Source organism: Cetorhinus maximus, chromosome 12 (genome assembly GCF_964194155.1).
Source record: "Cetorhinus maximus chromosome 12, sCetMax3.hap1.1, whole genome shotgun sequence".
Classification (NCBI taxonomy): domain Eukaryota; kingdom Metazoa; phylum Chordata; class Chondrichthyes; order Lamniformes; family Cetorhinidae; genus Cetorhinus; species Cetorhinus maximus.
In genome coordinates this window covers 98651974-98668392 of record NC_135890.1, presented here as the reverse complement: position 1 = coordinate 98668392, position 16419 = coordinate 98651974, and the positions used below count along the sequence as shown (strand labels likewise).

The window sequence follows — 16419 nt, the reverse complement described above, 5'->3', positions numbered from 1 at the left end:
GCCGCTGTTATAAGGCTCCTTGCTCCGAAACTGGAGGAACAACGAACCGTTGAATAGTTGCTGGGCCAAAGCCCAGTAGGTGACCGGGACCGTGTTTACCTGCAGCCGGCTGGCCAACCGTTAGCTTGAGAACGTGCTGTCATGGACGCACGTAGCGTGACGTCTGCTTGCGCGTTTTACGTGCGTGACATTATCTCAAGACGTATGGGGCTGTGCCAAGCAAACCAGGGTTCAGAAGGAAAAAGGACTCTCCCCATTCAGATATGACAAAAATATTATCAAATTAAAAAAAAAAGTAATCTTCAAATATCTCGTGATTGGAGGCGCTAACCTAATTCAATGCGCGCGATGATGGAGGCCTAACCTCTCCACCGCCCCCCCCCCCCCTGTAATCAAGAGGCAGATGGTGCAGTCCACGGCCGCCATCTTGTTTACCCCGAGTTTGTTGGCGGAGTTGAGGTGATTTGAAGCTCCCCGTCTGCTCCTCCGGGACCGGAGCCATGCCGGCCGGACCTGTGCAGGCCTTACCGCCACCTCAGGCCGAAACTAACCAGGTGAGTTTTAAAAAGAAAGGGGGAAATAAAAGTTGGCACCGTCGTCCCTGCTGCCGATGTAATGTGGCGCCCCCCGCCTCCCCAAGGCCTCCAGCTCACTGGCTGGGACTGGCAGTCGCACTTACCACCGCCGCCGTCGCCTCCTGCACCACAACCCCCCGGTCAGCCTGGGAGCTCGGGACGCTGGTGCAGCTATTATCCTGCCTCCCCAGCTGTAGTTCCCGCTGGTGATGCGAGCTGGACTGAGAAACAGTCCGATGGACACATGGTTAAAGACATACACGCATCGGGGGCCTGTCAGTCTGATTCATCTCAGTCACAGGTCGACCAGAGACACCAGACGCTGTGTTTAATTTGCACTAAAATCGCCCCCATTATCAGACTGCAAGGAGGAAGATTACTTCTAGAGACCAAGCCCCCCCCCCCCCCCCAGACAAATCTGAGCAATTGGTAATGGGAGATGCATTATTAAAGGATCGTTTCAGGAGGTATAGAATATTGTAAAACAATAATTGAGATTAGAAGACTGCAGTGTAGCGTCTGTGCTGAGTATTAGTGCAGGATTATGACATTGTCTGCATCTACTTTAATGACGAGGGAAACTTGGAGGGTATCAAGCTGGCATGGTATCCTGCACATGGTACCATTCATATTAAGAACATAATTTATAGAAATACTGTTGAATGTTGTCAGAAAACATAGTCTATTAAGGTCTTGGATGGGGATGATGGAGCTGAGCAAAATATATTATGGAACAACTAAATTGTAATGGAATTACATACCCTGGAGTCTACGTGGTCCAGATGTGCTCTAACCCAATACAAAAATCATCTGCTTAAGAGCCTTTTAACCAGACTACCAGGCAACCCATATAAGTAGAGATTGCATTTGCCCAATATAGGAGAGACATAAAATTCCAAGAGAATGCACATATAATTTTTGCATAAATTCTTATCAATTAAAAAAAATATTCAGATATCTTGGAGATTTGATAGAGGTATCCAAAATCATGACAGATCTGGACAGAGTAGATAGGGGGAAACTGTTCCCACTCGTGAAAGGATCGAGAACGAGAGGGAACAGATTTAAAGTAATTAGTAAAAGAAGCAAAAGTGAGATGAGGAACTTATATAGTGAATGGTTAGGGTTTGGGAATGCACTGCCTGAGAGTGTGGTGGAGGCAAGTTCAATTGATGCATTCAGAAGGGAATTAGACTGTTATCTGTAAAGGGAGAATGTTCAGGGTTATTGGGAGAAGGCGGGGGAATAGCACTAGGTGAGTTGCTCATTCGGAGAGCTGGTGCAGACACAATGGGCCAAATGGCCGCCTCCTGTGCTGTAACAGCTCTCTGATTTTGTTAATATGAAAGAAAGACCCTCTGGTGTGTTCCGGGGGCACTGCTAAATTTTGATTACCTAAAATCTCACAGCCTACCGCAAGAAGCATTGAAATACTTTTTGCTGCTTGTCCAGCTAGGCCATCCTACAAATAGAGCATTGCCTGTAGAATTTTCTGCAGTTCATGGGAAGAATTCCATACCTCAATGACAGGCCTAGCCCATCAAAGAGACAGGTTGGCAGGCCAATTATCAGTAGTGCTCTGGAGTACTGTAAGTAAGTACTGGAATACAATTAGTGTACTGTAGACCTGTCTGGTACAGAAATTGGTTTACTTAGATTGCCACAGAGAATCAACTAGGTTCTAATATCCCATTACCAAATGTGAGATCTTGGAGCCAAATTAATCTGCTTACCTCAATTCTGCCACCAGTCATGATAATGAGTCAGTGGACAAACATAGGTTTGAGCTCTCAGGTGGATAGCAGCTTCCAGTAATTTCTCCTAAACAGCTTGGTCACTAGCATAAGTCGCCATAAAATTTGAGTGTATTGCTGCTATCTTACCATAGCATGAATGTTCCTTCAAAGGTTAATGTTCTGTAGAGGTTCATTGGCACAAAAGTACCATTTTCCACAACATGAATTCTGATCCTCTGTCATCAGCAGGCATAAACTTTGATTAATGGAATCTTAAGGTGCTTGAAGAGATTGGTGACAATTATTGGCTTTTGTTTTAAAGTTGCCAGAAGAAACAAAAGATGAATCTGCAACCTCCAAACCTATTGTTGGGATTATCTACCCTCCTCCTGAGGTCAGGAACATTGTTGACAAGACTGCGAGTTTCGTAGCCAGGTGAGTACCGCATTCTGACAGATGCCTGTAGTTGTACTGCAATGATCCTCTGAGTTTAACTGTGGAAATTATTTTGCATTGAATAGAAATGGCCCAGAATTTGAAGCCCGTATCCGTCAGAATGAAATAAACAACTCCAAGTTTAACTTCTTGAATCCGAATGATCCTTACCATGCATATTACCGGCATAAAGTTAACGAGTTCAAGGAGGGGAAAGGACAAGAACCTTCAGCTGCTATACCGAAGGTTATGCAGCAGCAGCAACAGCTGCCACAGAAGGTGAGTAACTTTGCTAACAATAACAACAACTTGCAGTTATATAGCACCTAGAACAGAAAATGCATCTAGGCTCTTCACAGGACATTATCAAACAAAATTTGACACTGAGCCACTTAAGGAGATATCAGGGCAAGAGATCAAAAGCTTAGGAACAGGAGTAGGCCACTTGGTCCCTCAAGCCTGCTCCACCATTCAATAAGATCATGGCTGATCTGATTTGAACCGCATATTCCTGCCTACCCCTGATAACTATTGACCCCCTTGCTTATCAAGAATATCTACCTCTGCCTTAAAGATATTCAAGGATCTGCCTCAACCATCTTTTGAGGAAGAGCATTCCAAAGTCCCTCAACCCTCTGAGAAAAAAAAAATTCCCTATCTCTGTCCTAAATGGGTGACCCCTTAATTTGAAGCACTGACCCTGAGTTCTAGATTCTCCCACAAGAGGAACTATCCTTTCCAAGTTCACCCTGTCAAGTCCAAGCTTGGTCAAAGAGATTTTAAGGAGCATCTTAAAGGGGAGAGAGTTGTGGAGGTGGAGAGGTTGAGGGAGGGTCTTCCAGAGTTTAAAGCCTTGACAGCTGAAAGAATGGCTGCTAATGGTGAACGGTTAAAATCGGGGATGGTCGAGTGCTCAGAATTGAGAGAGCACGGAGATTATGGAGGCTTGTAATGCTGGAGGAAGATACAGAAATGGGGAAGGATGAGGCCATGGAGGTTGATTAAAAACAGGGGTGAGATTTTTAAATAAAAACAGAAAATTCTGGAAATACTCAGATCTGGCAGTATCTGTGGAGAGAGAAACAGAGCTAACATTTTAGGACTGTGACCTTACATCGTCAAAATTGAGGCATTCCCAACACTGAAGCCAATATAGGTCAACAAGCATAGGGGTAATTGGTGAATCGGGCTTGATACAAGTTAGGATATGGGAAGTGGGATTTTATGGAGGGTGGAAATTAGGAGGCTTGCCAGGACATTGTGGAATGGTCAAGTCTTGAGCGAATTGGCGCAGATATGAGTTTCAGCAGCAAATGAACTGAAGCAGAAGTGGAGTCGGGCACTGTTATGGAGGTGAAAGTCGACCATCTTGGTGATGCTGACAATATGTGGTTGGAAGCTCATCTTTAGGTCAAATTAGGTTGTAAATGGTCTGGTTCAGCCTCAGGCAGTAGCCAGGGAGAAGGATGGAGTCAGTAGCTAGGAAACAGAGCTCATGGCACGGACCAAAGACAATAGTTTTGACCTTCCCAATATTTAGTTGAAGGAAATTTCTGCTCATCCAGTACTGAATGTCAGACAAGCAGTCTGGCAACTTAGAGAGGGATTAAAAGAGGGAAGTGCGCACCTAACTGTTTTATTCAAATAGACAAATGCTGTTTGTGAACATTTATTGTGATGTGTTATCACACAAACATTTAAAGATTACATGTTCTTTTTCTTTTTGTATTTTTATAAATTATTATTCAATAAATCATATTTTTGCAGTTTCAAATTTCTAGTAGGAAAAAAATATAATTCCATTAAATCACATTTGCGAAATTATGATTTCTGAGAATTTATTTTCTCTCCCGTCTACACTAAATAGGTGCAAGCACAGGTGATTCAGGAAACAATCGTCCCAAAGGAACCCCCACCCGAATTTGAATTCATTGCTGATCCCCCATCAATCTCAGCCTTTGATTTGGATGTTGTGAAGCTAACCGCTCAATTCGTTGCAAGAAATGGTCGACAGTTTTTGACTCAGCTGATGCAGAAAGAACAACGTAACTATCAGTTTGACTTTCTGCGACCGCAGCACAGTCTGTTCAATTATTTCACCAAACTCGTGGAGCAGTACACAAAGGTATTTAAAGGTTACCGATAGAAGTTATTATGTGTAAGTGTGTCATTGTTAAGTGTGTGGATCAAGCTAAAGTAATGTACTTGCACGTGATAGGATTGACTTTTGAAGTTCAGTTGTAAATAGTTTTAAAGTGCAAGACCAACGTGTCTCCAATTGTGCAGTAGTGCTTATTAAGGGAAGCAAATCTTGTAGGGCTAAGGGTAGATGCAGAAGGTTAGAAATGGAAGTTGAACGCATTTAATTTGCTCTGTAATCCAAAATCTTATTTTTTTCTTACCATTGTAAATGTTTGGAAATCCGTTAAATCTCAAAGATTCAGAAATTCCGTGTATATTTTGTTACAATCTCTGTAGAGACTAATAACTTTTAAAGAGTGATATGACCCTGCGAAGTCATCCTTACTTACATCTGGGGGCTTGTGCCAAAATTGGGAGAGCTGCCTCACAGACTAGTTGAGCAACAGCCTGACATAGTCATACTCATGGAATCATACCTTACTGATAACGTCCTAGACATCGCCATCACCATCCCTGGATATGTCCTGTCCCACCAGCAGGACAGACCCAGCAGAGGTGACGACACAGTGGTATATAGTTGGGAGGGAGTCGCCCTGGAAGTCCTCAACATCGACTCCAGACCCCATGAAGTCTCATGGCACCAGATCAAACATGGGGAAGGAAACCTCCTGCTGATTACCACATACCATCCCCCCTCAGCCAATGAATCAATACTCCTCCATGTTGAACAGTACTTGGAGGAAGCACTGAGTGTGGCCAGGGCGCAGAATATACTCTGGGTGGGGACTTCGATGTTCATCACCAAGAGTGGCTTGGTAGCACCGCTACAGACCGAGCTGGCAGAGTCCTAAAGCATATTGCTGCTAGACTGGGTCTGTGGCAGGTGGTAAGGGAACTAACAAGAGGGAAAAGCATATTTGACTTCATGCTCACCCAACCTGCCTGCTGCAGATGCATCTGTCCATGACAGTATTGGTAGGAGTGACCACCAACGGTGCTTGTGGAGACGAAGTCCTGGTTTCACATTGAGGATACCCTCCATCGTGTTGTGCAGCATGACCACCGTGCTAAATTGGATAGATCTAACAACTTGATACTGGGCAACCATGAGGCCCTGTAGGCCATCAGCAGCAGCACAATTGTGCTCAACCACAATCTGTAACCTCATGGCCCAGCATATCCCCCCACTCTACCATTACCACCAAGCCAAGGGATCAACCCCAGTTCAATGAAGAATGCAGGAGGGCATGCCCAGAGCAACACCAGGCATACCTAAAAATGAAATGTCAACCTGATTAAGCTGCAACACAGGACTACTTGTATGCCAAACAGCCTAAGCAGCAAGCAATAGACAGCTAAGCAATTCTACAACCAACGGATCAGATTTAAGCACGGCAGCCCTGCCACATCCAGTTGTGAATGGTGGTGCACAATTAAACAACTCACTGGAGGAGGAGGCTCCATAAATATCCCCATCCTCAATGCTGGGGGAGCCCAGCACATCAGTGCAAAAGATAAGGCTGAAGATTGTTGTGAATGTTTCGCAACAATCAGCGAATTCTGCGAATGCTGAAGTATTCACAGCAACCTTCAACCAGAAGTGCCAAGTGGATGACCATCTCTGTCCGCTCTGGAGATCCCCAGCATCACAGATGCCGGTCTTCAGCCAATTCGACTCACTCCACGTGATATCAAGAAACAGCTGAAGGCACTGGATGCTGCAGAGGCTATGGGCCCTGACAACATTCTGGCAATAATACTGAAGACTTGTGTTCCAGAACTTGCCACGGCCCTAGCCAAGCTGTTCCAGCACAGCTACAACACCGGCATCTACCCGGCAATGTGGAAAATTGCCCAGGTATGTTCTGTACACAAAAAGCAGGACAAATCCAACCAGGCCAATTACCGCCCCATTAGTCTACTCTCCATCAGTAAAGTGATGGAAGGGGTCATCAAAAGTACTATCAAGCAGCACTTGCTTAGCAATAACCTGCTCACTGACGCTCAGTTTGGGTTCCAGCAGAGTCACTCAGCTCCTGACCTCATTATAGCCTTGCTCCAAACATGGACTAAAGAGCTGAACTGGTGAGGTGAGAGTGACTACCCTTGATAGCAAGGCAGCATTTGACTGAGGGTGGCATCGAGAAAGCCCTAGCAAAAGTGGAGTCAGTGGGAATCGGGGAAAACTCCACTGGTTGGAGTCAAATCTAGCACAAGTGGTTGTGGTCATTGAAGGTCGGTCATCTCAGTTCCAGGACAAAACTGCAAGAGTTTCTCAGGGTAGCGTTCTAGGCCCAACCATCTTCAGCTGCTTCATCAATGACCTTCCTTTCATCATAAGGTCAGGAGCAGGGATGTTCATTGATAATTCGTGCCACACAAGTGCTAGGCAATGACCATCTCTAACAAGAGCGAATCTAGCCATTGCCCCTTGACATTCAATGGCATTGCCATCGCTGAATCCCCCATTATCAACATCCTGCAGATTACCATTGACCAGAAACTGAACTGGACTAGTAGGTCAGAGGCTAGGAATCCTGCGACAAGTAACTCATCTCCTGACTCCCCAGAGCCTGTCCACCATCTACAAGGCACAAGCCAGAAGTGTGATGGAATACTCTCCATTTGCCTGGATGCGTGCAGCTCCAACAACACTCGGGAAGCTTGACACCATCCAGGACAGCCTGCTGATTGGCACCACATCCACAAACATTCACTCCCTCCACCACCGACGCACAGTGGGAGCTGTGTGCGCCATCTACAAAGTGCACTGCAGGAACTCATGAAGCCTCCTTAGACAGCACCTTCCAAACCCACAACCGCTACTATCTAGAAGGACAAGGGCAGCAGACACATGGGAACACCACCACCTGGTGGTCACTCACCATCCTGAATTGGAAATATATCACCGTTCCTTCACTGTCACTGGGTCAAAATCCTGAAACAAACTCCCTAACAGCACTGTGGGTGTACCTACACCACATGGACTGCAATGGCTCAAGGAGGCAGCTCACCACCACCTTCTCAAGGCCAATTAGGGGTGGGTAATAAATGCTGGTCTAGCCAGTGACGCCCACATCCCATGAAGGAATAAAAAAACGAATTTCCCAGTGACTGACTCAAAGGACCACATGACAAGATTTCACGTTTTAAGTTTTTTACTGTAACAATCAAACTAAAATCAATGTATCCTAAACATTACTTAGTAGGCAAGAAACACACCAAAGTACAGAAAAAATTCTTTCCCCATAAACCAATTCACACAACTGGAAACTTCATGAGTATACTCAAACTGATTTCCAGCCACAAGACCCACTTTGGTTCTTAAATCTCCAAAAGTTCCATCTGTTCTGTCGTCTTATTTCTAAACAGAAAACCGACTCTTACAAGCACCCTGCTCTCATAGCTGTAGCTTCTCTGTTTCGTACACCCAGCAGCATCTCTCTCTCTGCCTCTGTGTCTCTCTTTTGCAACATAACCATCTTATAAAGTCTTGCATTTGTAACAATTCTGTATATATTTGAGGTATTACTGGCTGTTGGACTTGGCTTTCAGAACTCCGCACAGCTGGTCACCCCATCACTTTAATATGATAGCTTTTTAAAATTATGATAGACACATTTTCACTGTACAATCCCAGCTTTGAGCTTCAGATGGGATATATGAGGCACGTCACTGGCAGTACGCTCCCAGCTCTTGAGGTCTTTTGCCACAGTACTGCAGCTCTTTAGGTAGACAGAACTTCCAATATACATTTGCTATGTGTACTAGGTTGGTTGCATTTACTAAAAAGTTGCCAAAGTGTTTACCTTTTCTTATACAAGGTATAAAATTTGCAATTTTTTAACCAGGTCCAATCTGTCATATTAACCTCAAGCCACTGTTTAGCCTTCATATTTGTGCTACGATCGTGAAGTTCAATAAAACATTTATTCATCTTTTGTAGAGAACACAAAAGGGCTTTTTAATTCCAGTAAGCTATTAGAGACAATAATTGGCTAATTTTTGATCTGTGGGCAGTGCTATAAGGCAGACTTTGTGCATAAAAAGCAACATGAGAAATATCTTGTTGAAGCTTATCAACATGGTTTTTTTTAAATTAAATATTGTGGAACTGTGCTGCTACATACTGCCACGTTTGTGAGGGGTTGATGCAAATGCTTGTGGTTGTGTAAGACGCATCTTTGTTGTATTGACAATTTAAAATGAAATTTACCTTTTTATTTGAAGTATCATTTGCCTCTTGTTACGAGATCCAAACTTACCTCGTCGAGCGCGGAGGCTGGGAGCTATAACTCCCAGCATGCCTCGGGAGTTTCGGGGTTTTAGTTTTTCAGGCCGAGGACAGACCCAGTGCACTTGTGCAAAAAGAAAAGAGCATGAAAACCCCAATCATGTGATTGGGAGCAGAGCACCATAATTGAGCAGAGTCCTAGACTGGGGACAGGGAGGGGTCCCAGTTAAAGAGGAGCAGAGAAAAAGGCTCCAGGCAGAGAAAAGGGCTGCACTCGGGAGAAGCCCCAGCATTGGAAGCGGGCTCAGGAGAAGCTCTGGCGATTCTGTTGGGACAAAGGTACCCGTTTGGGCCAGCAGTATTCTGCTTGGCATGGCTGAAGGGCTGACGTTGTGCCTATGAGTTGGTGCTGGATTGCAAATTCAGGAATCCAGGGGAATAGAGTCTTAAGAAACGAGATTGAAACCCTGAAAGGTGGGATGTTGTTGAGGCCGTCGGAGTTGGAGCAACATTTGGAGAGAATTCCAAGGCGAGATCTTTGAAGGTGAAGACCGCAATCCCTTAAGAGTTCCAGTGAGATTGGTTGACCTTCAATATTGACTGACGCCTGCTGGATTGCTGAGAAATCTGCGGGACCTGTCTCGGTTGCATTTGCTATTTAAATTATAGTGTGGGTGTTAGGCCACAATTTGCCTCTTAAGTCACATGTACCTCATATTACCCTTGAGTATAAGATATTGTAAATAGTTTTATCTTTCTGACCTTTGTATAGTAAAGTTTATTTTTGTTTGTTCAAAACCTGTGGAATCTTGTGGCTTTATTCTCTGAGCAAGTGTCTCGAATCTCAAACTTTGTCTACTTTAAACAAAAAAATTATTGGTCCCTATCCAGATCTTACCAAAAACTTGGGGGTCTGGTTCAGGATCATAACACTATTAATTTATGTATAATTTGTGCTGGTTCTGAGTCGTGTTAAAGTAAAAGCTACAGAAAGTGGAATCTTGTTGGTAATTTCTCATTTAGGCTCATTGAGTAAATTTGGTTATTTTGGTTTACAGTTCCCCCACAGGGATTGTAACATGTCACAGGCAATTACTTTTCTCCTCAGTTGAGGGCACCAGGCATGTGTTGTGGAAAAAAAAAGGGAGTACATAGTTTTCACAAACCTGAGATGTTTAAAAACAACCATGCTTGTAAAGCTGTAGTCAGAATAGTGTAATATTGAAGAGTTGTAAGGGGAGAGGCAGGGAATTTAACATTTAGTTAAATTTGTAATTTTATAATGAAGTAACTTTAAAATACATTATTCAACACTTAAAACAAAAAGTTGTTGCAGCAAAATTTTGTTCAATTTTTGGAAGTATTTTCGTAGTTTTGATTGACAAGATCGAGGTTCAGTTCTGGAATTTGATTTGAGCAGGACTTGTTAATGATGTACTGTGGAACACAATACCCAACTGAGAAACTATTTGGCTTAGCCAGATATATTAGAATGACAATATTATAAACAGATGTCTACTGATTTTAACCTTGACACTTTTATAAGGGGAAAAGCTTATTTATGTTTTACATGTTTTATATTTATATTTTTCTTCTGTTCAGATCTTAATACCTCCAAAAGGACTGCTTCAGAAATTGAAAAAAGAAGCAGAAAATCCTAAAGAAGTTTTAGATCAGGTGAGACTGTAAATATCACCGTAATAAGCAAAAGTAAAACTAGCTGAATTATTTTCATAACTGTAACGTCTGTAATTAATATTTGTATAAAGTTTATCACAAAGCAATGCAGTAAGTCCTTGCTTAACGTCGACTCACTTAATGTTTCATTTTAACATTGTTAATAGTCAGTATATCTGTTTAGCATTGCCAGTTTCACTTTAACATCGTTTGCCATAGACTTCCTCTGCTGTGGCCTGGCTGCTTACATGACTTTCCTGCAATGCTCCCGCCCTTGCCAACTCTTACCCTCTGTTCTTACTTTAGTCCTTGGGGTCTGTTCTTCAGCAGCTCCTGACTTCTGGCTTCGCTTCTGAACTTGCACCAAGTCCTAGGTTCCATCCAGTGGCAGAAGCTGGTCAGTACAGGGAGTCAGCTTTAACTGCACCAACCAACTTCTGCTACTAAATAGAACCTGGTCAATCTAAAAGTAATGTGTACTGAGGTGAGCGCTGTACTGTATTGTTTTAAAAGAATTGTATATTGTATTTTTATATTTAGTAATGTATTTTAGTTTGCAAGTTATTTCAGTTAGGAATGCACAGTACTGCACATGCATGGTTAAGTATTTCAACTTGTACATGTTTTTTTCTGGGTGAGAAATGTCCAAAGGAACCTAACTCTGGCTTTAACATTGATTGCTATGGGAACCTATGATACACTTAAAGTTGTTTCATTTAAACTCATGATTTTCTGGAACGCAGCCACAACTTTAAATGAGGACTTGCTGCAACAATTTTATAAATTACTATTTGGGGCAATAAATAGCCCTTTTAGATTCTGGAACTTTATATTGCAAGAGGTTAATCAATAATGTGGTGTTTTTATCCACTGCCTTCCCACCCCCAAAGATCAACCCATGGCCTCTTCCTCATCCACATACTGTCTTTGGTAATATTCAAGATGTGGGACATAGGAACAGGATTAGACCATTTAACCCTTCAAATCTGTTCTACCATTAGTTAGATCATGCCTGATCTGTACCTTAACTCCATCTGCCTGCATTGGGTCCATATCACTTTGTACTCTGTTTTGAAATTTTCAGTTGGCTTTGCCTCAACAGCTTTTTGGGAGAGAGTTTCAGATTTCCATGATTCTTTGTGTGAAGAAATGGTTCCTGACATTACCTCTGAAGAGCCTAGCTCTAATTTTAAAATTATGTCCTCATGGTCTGGACTTACCCACCAGAGGAATTAGTGTGTCTCTATCTATCCTATCAACTTCTTTAATCATCTTGGATGTCTCAGATAGACCACTCCTTAATCTTTGACACAAAGGAATACAAACTTAGTCTATACAACCTGTCATCACAATTTAACGCTTTTAGGCCTGGTTTAATTCTAGTTAATCTCTGCTAAACCCCATCAAAGGCCATTCTATCTTTCCTGAGATGAGGTGCCTAGTACTGAACCCAGTACTCTAAATGGAGTTTAACCAGAACTTTTTATAGCTGTAATGTAACTTCCACCCCTTGGTACTCTAGTCCTCTTGAGATAAAGGCCAGTATTCTACAGGAATTTTAAATTATTTGTTGGACCTGTCCATTAGCTTTTAGTGATTTCTGTACTTGGATCCCTAAATTTCCCTATTCCTCAGTTCCTAATTTCTCACCATTTAGAAAATACGTTCATCTATCTTTTAGGTCCAAAATGTCAATGACCTCCTGCTTCCCCACATTAAGCTCCCATCTGCCACAGTTTTGCCCATTCACTTAATCTTAACAGTATCCCTTTGCAACTTTCTACTCTCATCTACACTACTATGTCACTTAATTTCACGTCTGAAAACCTGGATATGCAACTCTTCATTTGTAACTTGATATATGGCTCTCTACTCCTTTATGGGAGCAGTTTCCACATACACGCTCTACCAATCCACCATCTCGCTCAACCTCTCTGCTGCCTCCATTTTATTTGATGATCTGATTTTTTTAGCCATTTTGAAAGGTTCATCTTCAGGAGTGTAGGAGACTAAGAAGTTCGTCACCTATGCATAAAAGGAATATGGATCATAATATCGACATGCAAATAATTTTAGTGTGTATGACCTAGGTTAGGTACCGAGTTGAATGGGCCAAATTCCAGGAGCGTGAGAGGAGGAAAGAAGAGGAAGAGCGGGAAAGGGAGAGAGTAGCCTATGCACAGATTGACTGGCATGACTTTGTGGTGGTGGAAACTGTTGACTTCCAGCCCAATGAACAAGGTAAAATTATTACCATATTATAGAATGTAATATTGATTTAGATTTAAACACTGAACGCAATCTTTCCGAGATTAACCATTTTCACTCCCTGATCACAGTATTTCCAATATCCTTTCCTTTGAATTTTTTTTGCATTTGCAATTACAGTAAATTGGTTTGAAATGTTAATAAAAATAACAGTTGAATTCCTGTTGCTTTGAAGCTGCTCATTTTAAGCTTCTGAATACAAATTATTGTTGTAACCAGGGAAGATGGTTCAATTAAGGGGAAAAATTATTTCTTTTCTAAAAATCAGAGTATATAGCAACAGTTATTTAACTTTAGAATGAATGAAATTACTTATATGCAATGGTCCCTGTATAATGTATATTGTTGTAATGAATCACTGTCTACAACAAGCATTTTCAAATGTCCCAATTTGAATTTAATGTAAGTTTGTGATAGTATCAACACTAATCTGTTGTAGTGTTATATGCAAGCCAAAATAATATACAATTTGGGTAATTCATACCACATATACCGCCAAAATGTTTAGTGAGAGGAAAATGAAGTGAGCTGACTCTGAAGAGGATACTTGAAACAAACATGATATTGACAGTCCTGACATTGAGCAAGGAAGTAGGAGATGATGCCCTTAAGAAAACTGATTCTTTGAAGGCTGATGAACAGGTGCAAAGGCAGTTGCTCTTGCTAAAGTAAATAGTATTTTTAGTTGGCAAGTCATCTAATACAAAAATAGTCAAACCTGCATTAGTTGAATATCTGCATATAAGTATTTAATGTTTCAAACCATTTTTCATATGCAGTTAATTGTATAAATGAATGATGAAAATATTTAATTAGCTTAACCTTTGCCCCTATGTTTGCACTATTCCTCTGCAGCAGTTGATGTTTTAAGCCAGTCTCTCTCTTCACCTTTAATGCCTTCGTCCAGCAAAACATTCACTGTATCATCGCATTCATTCCTCCAGTATAACCACTCAAGTCCAAGGGTGCAAACTTGAGCATATCTGGCACACAAGTGACATAACCACCATTGTCAGATTTGTCTCAATCATGTGAAGCTCTACTGGGTTTTGCTGTCCTTTGCCCTGGAGTCATGGATAAATTTGGCAATCTTAAAGTGCTTAGATGGTCCAGGTTCCTTTTCTCTCTGACCAGGCAACTCCTTACACCCCTGTCTCCAACCTCTTCCAACCTTGCCTTCAACAGTATGCAAAGATCATAGAAAGATGGAAACAATGCACTCAAGTTTTTTTTCTTTATTTTGCCTCTTCCCCATCTAAGCCAAACCTATCCTCAGTACCTCATCTATCCTAGCCATGAACCCCACCCATTTCCAGTTTCTCTGCACCATTTTTTTAACGCTGTTGCCAAACTCAGCTCATCTGAGATTCACCCGCTCCTCACTTGACCCCATTTCCACTGAACACCTGCCTCCCATGCTAGCTGACATTGTAAATAGTTCCCATCTCTCTTTCCTCTTCCAAGATCCTTGAATATATTTTTGCCCCCCCAAATTTGAGTGTGATTCTCGCACAGCATCCTATTTGAATCCCTCCAATCAGATTTCCACCCCTCCTCTAGTACGAAAATGACCTTGAATGAAGTTGTGTAATGATATTCACTGTGATTGGGATGCATTGTCATTTCTGAACCCGTCCTCTCCTCCTGCTCCACTGTCCTCCTCCAATGACCTCCTCCTTCACTGTCCAGTGTGATGAAACTGCTTCCACTCTTAACCTAATCAGATGTAATCAGACTATTTGTAGCAATAGCTTCTTTTCGCACACTTGCACTGTCACCTCAAGAGTCCACGAAAGATCCATTCTTGGTGCTCATCTCTTCCTCAGCTACATGTTGCCCTGGCTGAAATCCCAGACATGGGGTCAGCTTACACATGTACAGTAATGATACCCAGCTCTATGGCCCCATCATCTCCCTTGCCCTCTGCTGTCTCAGTGCTATCAGACTGCTTTTTCAACACAAGTCTTGGATGAATAATGCTTTCCTGCAGCTAAATGTTGGGAAGAATCTAACCATCATCTTCAATCCTGGGACAACTTCTGTCTGCTGAACAGTAACTCCAATCCTGTCCCTGCCTAAAGTTTACAGTTGCATTATTTGCACCTTCAGTGTTACGTTTGACCCCAAGCTGAATTATTGACTCTCATTCCATTCACATTACAAAGACTGCCTTCCAACTTCTACCTCCATAACATCACTTGCCATCACTCCTCCCTCAACCTCTATATCATTGAAACTATCATATATGATGAGTTCCTCAATGCTCTTTTAACCAGCCCCTGATCTGTACCCACTATATACTTCAACCCATATAAATCTGTACTGCCTGCAACCTATCCCACAACAAGACCTGCTCACCCATTGTTCCTGTCCTCACCAGCCTATGTGGCTTCCAGTTTCCCAACTCAAATTTAATCTACTCATCATTGTGTTTAAATTATGCCACTGGCTCATATTTCCCCATCTCTGTAACCTCTTCCATCCATGTCACCCCCCTCCTACCTCCCCAGAACTCTGTTTATTGATTCTGGCCTCTTGTACACCCATCCCTTCACCGCACCAATTCTGGGCATATCTTCAGCCACCTGGATGTTATGCTACACAACTCCCTCCCTAAACACCTTCATTTTCCTCCCTTCAAGACCTTCCTTAAAAACCATCTCTTTAAACAAAATTTTGGACACCCCTCCTAATTTGTTCTTTGACAAGATCTGTTTTTTCCTTTTGCCTCTGATGGTCCTTGGGATGTATTGTATTTATAATTACAAGTAGCTGTTGCAGTCAGCACAAATTGTGGAATATATTGCATCTATCAGTATAGTTTGTTTTTTTCAAAAAAGCTGTATGTTATTGGAGCACTCTGTTATCTGTCATTTTGGCTTAATTACTAGCCAGTGAATCAGAAGGTTATAGATTCAAGCCTTGCTCCAGGACTTGTGTGCATAAACTACAGTAGAGATCGAGTGTAGTACTGAGTGAGTGCTGTGATATTGTTCTTCAGATCAGATTTTAAACTGAAGTCCCATCTACCTATTCCATTGGTGAAGATTCAATGGCAATATTTAAAAATAGTAGGCGTTCTGCTGTATATTCTCTCAACCAAAGTCCTTGGCATGCACAATGTAGCGGCCAAATTTGTCTACATAACAATAGTTAGTGCATTTCAAAGTAATTCATTGCATATGATGCTTTACTTTGGTAAATTTGGATGGCTGAATTCTGATCACCAGAAGTGCACTCCCGTTGGCCATTAATGGGACAGAATTTCTCCTGTTTCTTTTCTTTATTCTTTCATGCGATGTGGACGTTGCTGGAAAGGCCAGCTTTGTTGCCCATCCTAATTGCCCTTGAA

General features: G+C 42.2%; 2 protein-coding genes across 2 annotated transcripts in view; one reads left to right on the top strand and one right to left on the bottom strand.

The window, feature by feature from the left end:
* The window catches only part of ccdc157 (coiled-coil domain containing 157), a 1880-nt gene extending 1716 nt beyond the window's left edge, over nt 1–164 (bottom strand). The window contains exon 1 of the mRNA XM_078554243.1: nt 100–164. The gene's annotated coding sequence lies outside the window, so the exon portion shown is untranslated. The remainder of the gene's footprint in view (nt 1–99) is intronic.
* Nucleotides 165–399: 235 nt separating this feature from the next.
* sf3a1 (splicing factor 3a, subunit 1) overlaps nt 400–16419 on the top strand; it is a 32234-nt gene continuing 16214 nt past the window's right edge. Inside the window, exons 1-6 of the mRNA XM_078554233.1 lie at nt 400–554; nt 2634–2746; nt 2833–3025; nt 4614–4871; nt 10725–10799; nt 12890–13040. Of these exons, the coding sequence (XP_078410359.1) occupies nt 501–554; nt 2634–2746; nt 2833–3025; nt 4614–4871; nt 10725–10799; nt 12890–13040 (844 nt within the window). The 5' untranslated portion in view covers nt 400–500. The remainder of the gene's footprint in view (nt 555–2633; nt 2747–2832; nt 3026–4613; nt 4872–10724; nt 10800–12889; nt 13041–16419) is intronic.